General features: G+C 39.4%; 1 protein-coding gene across 1 annotated transcript in view; it reads right to left on the bottom strand.

Annotated features, from left to right (window-relative positions):
* Window positions 1-14,223, bottom strand: part of THEMIS (thymocyte selection associated) — a 557,215-nt gene that overhangs the window by 453,222 nt on the left and 89,770 nt on the right. The window contains exon 2 of the mRNA XM_069607495.1: window positions 1,757-1,912. Within this exon, the coding sequence (XP_069463596.1) occupies window positions 1,757-1,912 (156 nt within the window). The remainder of the gene's footprint in view (window positions 1-1,756; window positions 1,913-14,223) is intronic.

Genomic DNA, 14,223 nt, shown 5'->3' with positions numbered 1-14,223 from the left:
CAACAATGGAGAGCCAGTTGACACAAATCACTATATATTTCCTTTAAGCAAAACCTACAAGAAGAAAAGAACGGCAATGAAAATTGGTCATTGAAAACATGCTGAATATGTCAAGATGCCCAGAAAGAAAGTGGCCCACATCAGTCGGGTAGAAAAGCATTACCTTTGATAGGAGGCACTGTCAGACACTGCACACCCCAAAACACAACATAGACACAGAGAAGTGTCTGCTCTCCTACAAACCCCATAAAAGTATATTTCCAACTACTGGACCTCAGGCATGTAAGGTAGGTGAAATGAAGCGGACAATAATTTGTATTTTCTGGACCAATTCTTATCACGAAATGAAATCAAGGTTCGCTGCTGCTGTGACTTCACATATGAGTAACCACGTGACGCATAGTATGTGGAAAAATGTAGGTATTCATTGTTTAAGAGCTGTAAAGGGAGAGACTGTAATAAAGTGCTTGTCTTCAGACATGATCATCTCTCGTATTGTCATAGTTTCAGTGATGAAAAACGTATGCATATAATCAAGTACCCACTACAATATAATATAACCATATTGCAATTATGTGACCAAAAAAAAGGGAGCTCAAAGCTGAGTTTCTTTGGATGGCCAGTAAACTCCTTGATGACTTGCAATATCTTTTTACAAACAGTAGTGCGCATTGCATTGCTTTTACTAGATGGCCTCGACATGCTCAAATGTATTTCCCTGATCCACAACCCCTCACGTTGTTGATACATATAATACATCTAGAATCTGTTCAGTTGAAAAAAACACTAATATGCAGCTTCCAGATGGTTTAAAAAAATATTTCACGCAGATGATTATAATTTATTTAATAGTTTTCTTTTGAGATTCAAAGCAAGTGATAACATGAATATGAATATCGATTATTGATATCCACTGCTAAACTCTAGTAGTGCACAAAATCAACATATCACCTTGAATAATTCCATATCAATGGCTGTAATTATTTACATATAGCTATTTTTAGCAGCAAGGAATGTTACAATCTGGTCATTTTTTTAATTATGTTGTTGTATGTTGTATCTTGTTGTAGCTGGAATTCTCTATGCTGGCTTAAGTAAGGCCTCATCACGAGTTGGGCGGTAGCCCTTAAATGCGGCGTTAACGGTATTACCGCCGAATTAAAGGCTGCCCCTATCACGAGTTGGGCGCTTAATGGGCTGTTTTACCTCCTGCTTTTTTACAGAGGTGATAATCCCATTTAGCGCCCTGTATTACGTCCGGCTGTATTAACATGTGGTATTAGCACCGAAAATTACCCATTGAGTCCAATGGACCCAATGCGGAATGGGGATTTACCGTTAATGCCCAACCCGTGATCCGATGGTAATACTGCCGGACAGGTGGGCACTAAAGCTATTATTGTTGGGTGTTATTACAGCCGGAATACCGCCCAACTTGTGATAGGGCCCATTGTGATGTTACAACTCAACAGCAATACGTTACGACAATTGTATAGTGAGGTTATGCCATTTTCACATTACATGTGTAGTGGTGTCACACCTAAACCTGAAAAAGAACGTTATTTACAGGTCTTTATACAGACATTGCAGGTTGATATCCATTTTGTATGAATGTAATGTGTCTCTAGATATTATAGGTATAACATGACCACAAGCATTTGAGTATGAGGCAAGGGTATTCATTTTGTAAATCAACACCAAACTCCAAAAATAGAGAAACAACAGCCATAAAGACTTCTGTGGACAGAGTAACTACCTGGAAAATCAAGAGGCAGGTCAATGGTCTCCTGGCCTTTGTTGTCCTCTTTATTATAGAAACTTGCTGTGATTTTGTTGATTTTAATTCCAATGACTTTGATCTCTTCTCCTGTCGGCAGGCAGCATTCATTTCCAAAGAGTTCATATATGGAGCCTATAGGAATACATGTATCAACAAACTATATAAAAACTCTGGCAAAGCGATAAACATACATAAGCAATCCATCTATAATCTGTAAACATACACAGACAAATGAGGCACACTTTCTGTGGAGCCTGCAGTGTTTGGTCCTTCAGATGTTTTGGACAACAACTACTAGCAGGGTGACTTGTGAGGCAGCACTAAAGTCATAAACACAAACGTATGGAGAGCTGCAGCTTCCAAACCTCTTCTGTGTCTACAAGAAACAAAATTGTACATAATAGTGAATATCTCTGATATGCAACTGACCAGTGACAACATTGAAGTTCTGTGTAAGGGGTTAAATTGTGTATCAATAAATAACATAGAACTTTATGTTGATCTATTTAAATTTTGTATAAAATGTAATTTAATGGTTTTTCTCGAACAAAACATTTAATCCTGTTACAGTATCACCTGGGACTCTATAACCACTCATACTCTGGCAGATGTTAAGAATATTCATCTTCTTTCATCATTAGAAAGGGATTTTAACCTATTCACCTAATAATTCCAGAATAATAGAACAACTTAATATTGCCCAGGCCATGACATTACAAATGGAACTAAAGAAGCAATCCACATTTATATCATTATCCTCAATGGATAATGAAGAGTGTATAGTTTTCAACCTATTCACTGATGAAATATAGAAACGTAAAGACAAACATAATCATAGAAAACATCAGTTTATTCTGAATATATCAGTACATGAATGCAAAGCTTTAAAAACTTCGGAACTAGATAGCTCCATCGTAATAAAACATTTTGATAAGGGGGAAATGTAGTAGTATTGAATAAAACAGACTGCATCAAAACAGGCATCGGCCATTTTAACACATCAGGTTGGTACACGAAAACAGACATGACTGCATTAAATGAGTTAGTTGCAAAGTTCATTAATACTCAAAATACAACAATGGTATGGCCTAGGTATTATAGCAAATGAAGAAAAATGTTTTCTGTGGGAGTTACACCTCACCATTATTCTCACTATATATTTTCCCCTGAAAATAGATAAAGATTATCAAGAAATACCCTCCATCAGACCAATATTTGGTGGATTGAATTCCAAATTAGATCCATTGTCTGAACTATTAGAAAGCTATCTTAATCCGATGGTGAAATTGTTGCCATTTTATACTCGGGATTGCATGCATGTGCTAGAAAGGGTTGTATGTGATTTTACCGAAGTAAAATTCAGAGTGGTAAGTTTTACTGAGGTAAAAAATACCAAAAATATACTGTTTTTATTATTTGGGGGGGTCCCCTCCCCCAAGCCCCCATTTCAATACCCTTTTAATCCCATCCTCACCCATTTTAACCCCTTAACCCACTGCCATATATATATTTATTTAACATTTTCTGTATTTATTTGGTATTTTTTACTTTGGTAAAACTTACCACTCTGAATTATTTTTTGATAAAATTATTGGATACCCTAGAAAGATTGTCAAATTTGAATTGGAACAATGATTATGTTTTAGGTACATTAGATGTCGTCACACTGTACACCTCAATCAAACATGAATTGGCTAAGGAGGCCGTTAGTTATTTTTATGATAAACAAAATCGGCTTCATACGTCCATAAGCATCAAATGATATTGGAAATGTTAGAATTAGCTCTTAAAAGAACTACCTTTTTACTTAATGGTTCATTGTACCAACAATTGATTGGTGTAGTGATGGGAGCTAAATCTGCCCCCTCTTTGGCCAATTTCCTCTGGGACAGGAGGAACAAACAGATGCTATCATTCACCAGCTAATAACATTATGATGTACATGTGTTATATAGATGATATCATATTGATTTGGAAGGGTAATTAAATTAATGTATTTGAATATTTCAATTATCGAAAGAACAATTTCTTTGGCATTAAATATTCTATCACGTACAGCAAAATCAGAATATTGTTTTTGGATATGAAAATTTGTTTGCATAATGGGGAACTCAAGACTAAAACATGTTGAAAGACAACTGAAGCAAATTCCACTCTCCATAGTAAAACTTTCCACTTGCTGAATGTGAACAATACAATTCCAATTGGTGAACTTATCAGGGCCAAAAGAAATTTCATTTGGAATCAATATTATGACTTTGAAGCAATACCTATTGGTAAACATTTTCATGAAATAGGGTATGATAAGACCATTAGGAAGGTGTCAGCATTATCTAAGAAAATGTTAGTTACCCAAGAGTCAACAGACATCTACCAATTCAATCATATTACATTTGTAACTAATGAATCGGATGTTGCAAGGCTATCTCCGCGCTTGATACTTGTATTCGCAGTCTGCTTGTTCACACTGTACAAATCAATATGCAGTCAGCACAAATAATTATAGTCCACACTATGAGTCCAATCTGATGTTGTCTTTATGTTCAATTTATACGGTTTGTGAACTTAATCGCCAATAGCCGACACGTGTTTCGACATTGTGGCCGTTCTCATGGCTATATTGGTCCAATTCGCCACATTCAGATACACATGAACGCATTAGCATTGCCATTATAAACAAAATTTGTATACACATTGTTCGCAATGAAAATAAACAAAGCATTGTATTTCATGTTACCAATTTTTTTTTTAAATGAAAACATATCACACAGGTTGAAGTGGGTTTCGAGAGATGCAAGCATTCATGGAGATGTGAAATAAAGAAAAAACCAAATACTCTGTTAACAATCGAGTTCAAATCGAATTGCCATTTCATTCCTTCATTGTCATGCCTGATAAATAATATGGTGAACTAAGAGCCAAGTGCATTAGTGATCTGTTTGCAATGTCATGTGACCATGCCAGTTGACCACCCGTTACTCTCCTTCCTTAAATTGTCCAAACATTCACCCGTGTGAAAAGTCCCGCTACTATTCCACCCAATTGTGCTACTATAGTCAGGTGTCCAAAAGTATTGAATAGGCTTACCCTTATGGCGTGTTACTTTCTTGGAATCTATATAAACAAATACAATCGTAATGTGCAATGGTTAAATAGACCATTTAGTTATCCAATGAGTTTATGCGCTACATGGATAAATGCCCACCTTGTAGTGTTGTCAGGAGAACAAAACGAAATTCGTAATAACTTCTGTTGATTCTGAGCCTCTCTGGGATAGTTCCCTGTAACCTAGGAAGTTTGACAGGACACTTTTAAGTAATACTATTAGGTTATGCTTGTGCATGTTATGGAAGTTATATTATTTAATCTTACCTATTCCTTTGGGATCGATCCCTCCTTCCTCTATCTCTTCATTGCATCCTCTCGCGCTAGACGCAATGCTATCTTATACTGCATTTTGTGGCAATTCCGCGGCCGCAACGTCCGTTCGGCGTGATGACGTCACGCGCATAATAACGCGCAATGAGATTTCTGTACTGAATAAGGGTCTTTCCTTTGCACCTGTAACTTATACTAACTATGTAGAGTTTCAAGTTGATTTGTTCAAATTTGTACGAAAATTGAAATTAAAAAAATACTTTGCAACTCAAGTACGTTCGTTTATACCATCTGAAACACAAGAACCTCTGAGTAACCTGACTTTGTCAGACCTCAAGAACATTGAGATTCTAACGTCACTCAATACCGAAGGGAATTCAGACCTGGATTCGATCTGTTCAGACTTAGGAGTGCATTCTAGGAATTTGGAAATTCAGCAAATAAAAAATTCATCCAAATTTACACTGCATTTTGCTACTGAAAATTTGATTGATATTTTTCATAAATCCATGATTAGAGACATTCACAGTACATTGGATAAACTCAAGTTTTCAAAGGGCATCTCCAAGAAATTTAACAAAGGGACATACAACCTCACTAAAGATGAATTCAAAGCTCTGGATTCCCTGACGAAGAATCAATTGATAACCATTAAGGAAGCCGATAAAGGGGGGAATGTGGTAGTACCTAATACGAAGGACTATATCCAAATGGGTATGAAACATCTTAACACACCACAATGTTATAAAATCCTAAAAACTAATCCTACCAAAAATATAGTTACAGAGTTGGGTAATCTAATTTCTAAATGGCATTCTATGGGACTCTTAACGGATGAGGAGAAAAAGTTTCTTATTGTTAACAAACCAACAATGTCGGCCATATATTTTTTACCGAAAATACACAAGTCGTATCAATTGCTGCCAGAAGTGAGACCCATCATGAGTGGCATAGGATGGGCCACAGAGGGCCTATCTCAATATTTAGATGAGGCTTTGAAACCTTTTGTGACAGAGATCAAGTCCTATATTAGAGGTAGCACACATGTGTTTCAGTTTCTAGACTCTGTGGAATGGCAATCACAATATTTGCTTGCGACTTCAAATGTGACAGCGTTATACACCAGTATTGGGCCTGATCTGGCATTAAATGCCTTAGAATTTACTTTTAGGAATTGTTCAGCTTCACATTGGAAGCATGTTGATATGTTGAAAGAATTCCTGTTATTCACGCTAAGGAACAATGTATGTTTATTCAATGATCAGTATTTCTTGCAGGAGAGAGGGGTAGCAATGGGCGCAAAATTTGCGCCTTCATTGGCAAATCTCTTCATGGCACAGTATGAAGAACAACATATACAGACATAATGGTTTTGTAAACAACATTATTGGATGGAAGAGATTCATAGACGACATTCTAATAGTGTGGGATGGTACACTAAATTCTTTTGAAGATTTTGTGAGACATACTAATAACAATGAATATGGGATCCAGTTCACGGGACATGCCAATCCATCACAGATTGATTTTCTAGATTTGCACATATTCATTGTTGATAACCGAATACATACCGCTACTTATCGCAAACCCACCGAGGTGAATTCAGTTTTGCATTCAGATAGCTGCCATCAACGAGGCACAATAAATAACATTCCCGGAGGTGAATTCTACAGAGCACGTAGAAACTGCAGCAGAGATTGTGATTTTGAGCAAGAATGTATTTTACTTTAGAGAAGGTTCCTTGAAAGGGGATATAGTCATACATGTGTTAATCGAGCAGCCAATACATACATGCACACTAAACAAAAAGATTTGGTCAACAACAAGAGGAAAGATAGATCGCAAACACAGCCTATTGCCATTATAACACAATTTACTAGAGACAGCAGTGCGTTGTATCATTTGGCAAGCAAACATTGGGACATTCTCAAAATTGATAAAGATTTGCTACCTTTTCTTACAGATAGGCCTAAATTTACTTTCACCAAGGCACCCGCCATCAGGAAGAAATTGTGTCCGTCCTTTTTGGATGTAACCACTAAACCAGAAGGTTCAAGATGGCTTAAGAGCGATGGTGGCTTTCACAAGTGTGGGCATTGCAATCATGTAAATATGCATGGGACAAATGAAAAATCTTTAAGGATCAGTTTGGCAATATAATTAATATAGATGTCCACATCAACTGCAAAACATGCTATGTTGTGTACATAATCAAATGCATTTGTGGTAAATATTATGTGGGCAGCACTATCAGGCAGCTAAGGATACGCATCAGAGAACACTTGTTAAGTTTAAGGAACACAGAACCGAAAACACCTTTGGCCATACATTGGCAAAAAGAACACCAAATGGATGATGTACAGGATGTAAGATTTTTGGGGCTGATGAAAGTCAAAAAGGGAAAGAGGGGTGGGGTCACCCAATTGGCATTACGCAAAATGGAAGCCAAAACAATTTGCCTTTTGAGGTCCACGGAATATGGTTTAAATTCAGACCACGTGATGTATGGGTTCTTGTAAATATATAAAGAATGTTTGATTTGTCAATGTAAATGCAATTTGCTCAATGGCCTGTGCCACTCCATACTGACCACCCGTCAAGAACATATGGCACAATAATTAGAAATTCTTTTCAGTATAACAGGATGCATTCACATAATGGGTTAACAAAAAAGTGGTATGGAACACACTGGATTAGCACATTCCTACAGCTTAGAATTAATTCAATGAAGTCTTCATTTAAATCAATAATTCTAACAATGGGAAAACACACAATAGATTTCATCTGCATGCTCTTTTGACAAAGGGAGAATGTTGTATATTGGTGTAGGGAAGTATTTCCCGCAAAGATTTTTCAAGGGTCCTAGCCTGGATCTAACATGGCGGCCCGTTCGCGTAGCACTGCATTTGGGGGCGTGGTGACATCGCGCGTTAGTATGCGCATGACGTCATCACGCCAAACGGGCCTTGCGGCCGCGGAATTGCCGCAAAATGCAGTATAACATAGCATTGCGTCTAGCGCGAGCAGACGCAATGAAGAGATAGAGGAAGGAGGGATCGAACCCAAAGGAATAGGTAAGATTAAATAATATAACTCCCATAACATGCACGAGCATAACCTAATAGTATTACTTAAAAGTGACCTGTCAAACTTTCTAGGTTACAGGGAACTATCCCAGAGAGGCTCAGAATCAACAGAAGTTATTACAAATTTCTAGCATGGTCACATGACATCGAGAACAGATCACTAATGCACTTGGCTCTTAATTCACCATATTATTTATCAGGCATGACAAGGAAGGAATTAAATGGCAATTCGATTTGAACTTGATTGTAAACGGAGTATTTGTTTTTTTCTTTATTTCACATCTCCATGAATGCTTGCATCTCTCGAAACCCACTTCAACCTGTGTGGTTTGTTTTCATTTAAAACATTTTTCTTGGTAACATGAAATACAATGCTTTGTTTATTTTCATTGCGAACAATGTGTATACCTTTTTGTTTACAACGGCAATGTTAATGCGTTCATGTGTATCTGAATGTGGCGAATTGGACCAATATAGCCTTGAGAACGACCACAATGGTCGAAACACATGTCGGCTATTGGCGATTAAGTTCACAAACCGTATACTTTGAACATAAAGACAACATAAGATTGGACTCATAGTGTGGACTATAATTATTTGTGCTGACTGCATATTGATTTGTACAGTGTGAACAAGCAGACTGGGAATACAAGTATCAAGCGCGGAGATAGCCTTGCAACATCCGATTCATTTTCACTACAGTGTGAACCCGTTGTGGAGGGTTCTCAGATTGCGAGACTTCCGCTGCTGATGTTTAATTTGTGCTAACTTTGTTAAATAACTCAATAGGTTGGCGAATAGCGCACAGATTCCAGTATCAATCCACAGAAGTTTCTAGGTATGATAAGTTTCAGAGCAAACTAATTCACAAAATTACGAGTTTTCATTCAACTGTAAATTTGTCGATTGACAGGCAAACTCGTTTAACGTTACCACCACTTGGTCCTGTGGGTTTACCACAGGATTGCCATTGAAGGAAGGGTGGTTTTAATCCACATTTTCACAGATTTCAGCTGACTAACCACACTCAGTACTTTTCCACCGGTACTTACACCAATATTTGTCCTTAAAGTAACAGAATTACGTCCAGCATGATGCTGGAGGAAAATCCTCCACTTCAAGGTCGGTCTTATAGTTCAGTATTGTGTTAAAGACAGCAGTAATTCCAATACAGCCCAAAACAGTGGCAGTAATAGAATAACCAACATTTTTTACCCATACCACCGAACTTGTAATGAAGCCCTTTGATAGTAATACACCTATAACGGACACTGTTCCAATATGGTTACAATCTTAGATGATGCACAGTCTTATCTTGTTCAAATTACTCTCATTATTCAAGAGAAATCAAGGTGGTGCCCTTGCTATTTTTTATGTCAGAAACACATGGCAAATGTACTGTGCTGTTCTTCAGATTATCAGGTGAGTCTGCGTACTATAGAGTTGTTAAAATGAATAAAACAAAATGAAAATAACAGATCATGGTATTGCAAATACAACAAACACCATAGACTTGCTCATGATCCATTACACTTACGATATAAGAGTAATTTCAAGATGGCGGTTTTGCCATTTTGAATGCCAGACACACAGCACATGTACCACAGTTTCCATCAATCTATGCGGTAAGTGTATATATGGAATACAATAATCGATCAAATAAATATAATAGAGGATCATTATGTATATCAACAGGCAGTTATAGTATTAACATATTAAGTGTTATAGTATTGTAACGTACCAGAGTTGATCCATTACCTGTGTGCTTGCTGCAGCCCCTGAAACATCAGGTTTGTCCCTGCGAGTTGGTCTACCTATAATGTAACTTAAATGATCTGACCATGTATCTATCCTACTTGACATTGCAGCAGGCAATTACTTTTTTAGCATTTGTACCTTTGCAACTATTGTAACCACATTTGTAACCATTCTACATAAGCATCTACTGTAACCGTCCTCTTAAGTACAAGCACCCAGTTGCCTCTGGGTTAGGTGCGCTATATAAGTGTCTAAATAAATAAACCTATCCATAAGCATGTGTTTTTTACTCAAGTTATTTTTCAGGCTAACAAGCCTGTTATCAAGGATTAAAAGCAGGGTTTTTTAGCCAATGTGGCCAATTTAAGTGCACATGCGAGACATAAATTTAAAGAAGACCCACCATAAAGGGGATTCAACAATAGAGAAGATTAGGTTTTACATTTTCAAGACTAATTTAAGTCAACATTAGTGATTTACCATCCAGCATAGCATTACATCTAGATTCATTAATCAGTACATGTGTACGGTTTTCCAGGTACCCACTACTATGTCTACAACAGAGTTATCCTTTGAGCTTTTATCCAGCTTTACCTGGTAGGAGTTATTACGAAAAGGTATAAAACATATAAATCACATGGATATCAAGTGTAGTTATGGTGTGATATTGTTACTAATATGTGAACATGGAAATATTCTTCATGTAGACCCTTCAGAAGGACGCACTGCGGAAGAAATTGTTCCACTAAGTGAGAAACACGTGTTGGGCAAAGGAAGAGAGGTCCTATAATCAATTGTATCAGAGAAACCTAAGAACAAATTAGGATATTGATATTATGTTTATTATGAATGTCATAGAAATACATAAAATTAAGAACAATATTGTATGTAATCTTTAAGTTTGTTTTGATCAATGTTTCATCACATTTAAGTTTAATTTTGAAATTAAATATTATTACAGGTTTCTTATGTCTATTTTTTTCTTATATTGGTCGCAATAAAAGCACATTGGTTTGTAAAAAAATAAAGTGTTGTACTTCGTGTGCATTATGACAGGTGTAAAACATTAGCATTCCAATAGCCACAGACATAGTCATATACGTTCACCGTTTATAATTACCAGCTCAGGAATCACCACAACACCTGTGTAATTGTCTAATGTATACATTTTATTAATGAAAGCAACATCATTGGGATGAACGACTGCACAGCCAAGCTTAAAAGAGACTGACTCTGTAACAGCCCCAAAGGACTTTATGGTGGACTGAACCCTTGATATTGTACTTATAAAAACCTCAATTGGACTTACCTTACCGACTGTTGTCGGTTTCATGGTGTTGGGGACCCCCCACTCACTGAATAGTGTGTCGATCACTCCCACTACATGGTGAAATGCTGCCCAACAAGGCTGAAACATGTCTGGGGATGCTTGTGGTCGCGTGCAGAAGGGATGTGACCTAGCAGTTCGGGCTGGACTACCCTTTTGGGGGTGGGACCAAGCCTGATTTGCATATGGTCTTTTCCCTTTTGTAATGGCTTGGCAGGTGAAGAACGATGGTCTGGAGGGTTGCCCAGAGCAATGCCAGAGGTTAAGATTTATTCTAAACCTTCCAGCCATCACCTCTTTTGTTTTGTTCATGAATGGGAACCATACTTGGTTCCTCAGTATCTTTTTCATGTTTGTAACCCCCGGGTGCCCTCGTGTGCTATGATCACTAGCACTTTCCTCGGGCTCCTGGGGGCCACTAGGTGGTTGCCCTGCAGTAGTGTCCCTTGGTCAGTCGTGGCAAGCTCATTCTGGATTTTCACAAGCCTCTGGAGATCTCTTTTGTCCACCTCCCATTCACAAATGGTTCCTTGTGAAAGTGCTGTCACTTTTTGGTGTTTGTTAGGCGTATTGCTGCTTGGATCGTGGGGTTTGCTCTGCTCCTTATTGCAAACAATCCGCTGGTGATGGAGGGAGGGAGGGCATTAAGTGACAAGTATCCTCTGTAGGCTTCAGCTTCTTTTCCCATTGCTTCATCTGTGTTTCCTTCTGGGTGTCTGGATAGGTAGTCAGCTGGATTGGCGTCACCTCCCGGCTTGTGGACAATACAGTAGTCATACTCTTGCTTTCTAATACCCCACCATTTCATGCGCAGGGTCATTTTGGTTTTGGGGTTACCGAACAGGGAGAGCAATGCCTGAGGGTCTGTGATGAAGATGAATTTCCTGCTGATGAAGGGATGGAACTTCTCACACGCCCAAACCACTGCCAAGCTCTCCCTCTCGGCCTGGAAGTATGCTTGTTCGATAGTCAACAACGCCCTGCTGACATAAGCCACAATTTCAGTCTTGCCGCGGTTGTTTGGGTCAATTTGGGCAAGTATGGCTCCTAGGCCCAATGGGTTAGCATAAACAGTAAGTTCTGTGTCCCACTCCGGATTAAAGTATGCTAGCCAACGGTTGTTGGCCAGTTCCTCGTTGATGGTGCGGAACGCCTCTTGGCAGTGCCCATCCCACTCGAACAGGGAGTCTTTTTTGAGAAGTTTCCTGAGGGCGTTCCTGAGGGTCGCGTAATGTGGCAGGTAGCGAGCGCAGTATCCACCAGGAACGAGCACAGTTCAGCGACACTGACCTCAATGTTGATGATGGCGCTTATCTTCTCGGGGTCAGCCATGATTCTGCGATTGGAGAATATGTGGCTGAAGAAATGTGGGCTTTGTTTGTTGATAGCACATTTGGGTCCATTGAAGGTGAAGCCTGCTCTGTGAAGTATGTCGATCACTGCTTTCAGCGGTGCGTTGTGTTGTTCTTGTGTGATCCCAAATACTAAGATATCGTCTCCATAGTTTAGCACCTAGCGCATTCGGAATGGGGGAGATCAGTCTTCGAATAGTCTCTTGAAATATCTCTGCTGCAAACAATATCCCAAAGTTAAGCCACTTGTAGCGGAACAGTATCTTGTGCGTTGTAAATATGGTAATTGGTCTCGGGGTGGGGTCAATGACGAGCTGGTGATACCCCTGGTTGAGGTCCAGTTTGGAGAACCGGGTAGCCTGATTGAGTCTCACCAGGATATCTTTGATGTTGGGCTCCGGGTGTCTCTTCTTCTGGATTGCGGTGTTGGGGATTTGCATGTCCACACAGAGGCATAGGCATAGGCGGCCGTCAGCATTGGGCACCACAACCAGGGGGGACACCCACCGTGCGGGGTCACTCACTCTCTCAATGATGTCATTGGGATAGGGCCCTTAGGATTTGTGCCCCTGGAGGTAGGCCTAGTATTTTTTCTGATGGATCATACACTATGTCAATCAGGGCCAGGACCTTGGCAGTCCGGTAGCTGGTGAGGCATCTCCCTGGTTGTCAGGCTGTGTATGACATGGATGTAGTAGTTATCCGTCGTCCTCTGTGTATTAAGTCACAGTGGAATTGGTCTTTTGATTGGAGTGGAAGGGGCGCTCTGCGTGCCTTTGATGGGTGTAGGGGGGTACATACTTGCTATGGCATTATAGGCTCCATCTTTCATGACTTTTATTCTCACCCCTGTGTCTAAAATGAATTGGTTGTTCAGTCCCCCTATCTGTACTGTGACCTTTGGTGCTGTGCTGTCTTCCGAGGTGTCATATATTAGTTGCACGTATTCCTTGCTGTATCTGTCGTACTCAAAGTATGGTTCTCTTGTCGGGTTCTCTTCTTTGTCAATCGGTGGGTTCTCATAGGGGTCATGGGTGTTGTACTCTCGTCCGTGCTCTTGTTCCCGTGCATACCCGAAGTCGTGCGGATAGTCAAAGGTGTTGGAGTATCTACCTGATGGGTCAACGGTCAGGTTTTCCACTGCTCTTATGAATCCTTGATGTGCAGGGTATGTTGCAGTATTTCTGCTTCAGAGAGTTCTCCCGGTGTTTCTCTCTTGGTAGACCCTGGGAATGAGTCCTCTTGGTGGGTTGTATCTCCTGTTTGGTGCAGCCAATTGCAGTGACCTGTATGCGGCTAGCATTGGTGTTTTCTCCCGGCACATTGCTTGGAAGTGGTTTCTATTCTTTTTTTTAAAATTTATTTGCATTTATATAGCGCACACACACCCCAGGAGCATCGAGGCGCTGTTACAAGATGACATCTTAGTTGCAGTACATAGAGAAGGGCAGCAGGGTTACATTAGCCCACAAACTTACATGGCTTAGTTTAGGTACTTAGGTAGGAGGCTGGGTTACATTAGCCCCTAACTGAGTTTGGCTG

This window comes from Ambystoma mexicanum, chromosome 4q (assembly GCF_040938575.1).
Source record: "Ambystoma mexicanum isolate Mex_15411 chromosome 4q, UKY_AmexF1_1, whole genome shotgun sequence".
Classification (NCBI taxonomy): Eukaryota; Metazoa; Chordata; class Amphibia; order Caudata; family Ambystomatidae; genus Ambystoma; species Ambystoma mexicanum.
This window is presented reverse-complemented; position numbering and strand designations above follow the sequence as displayed.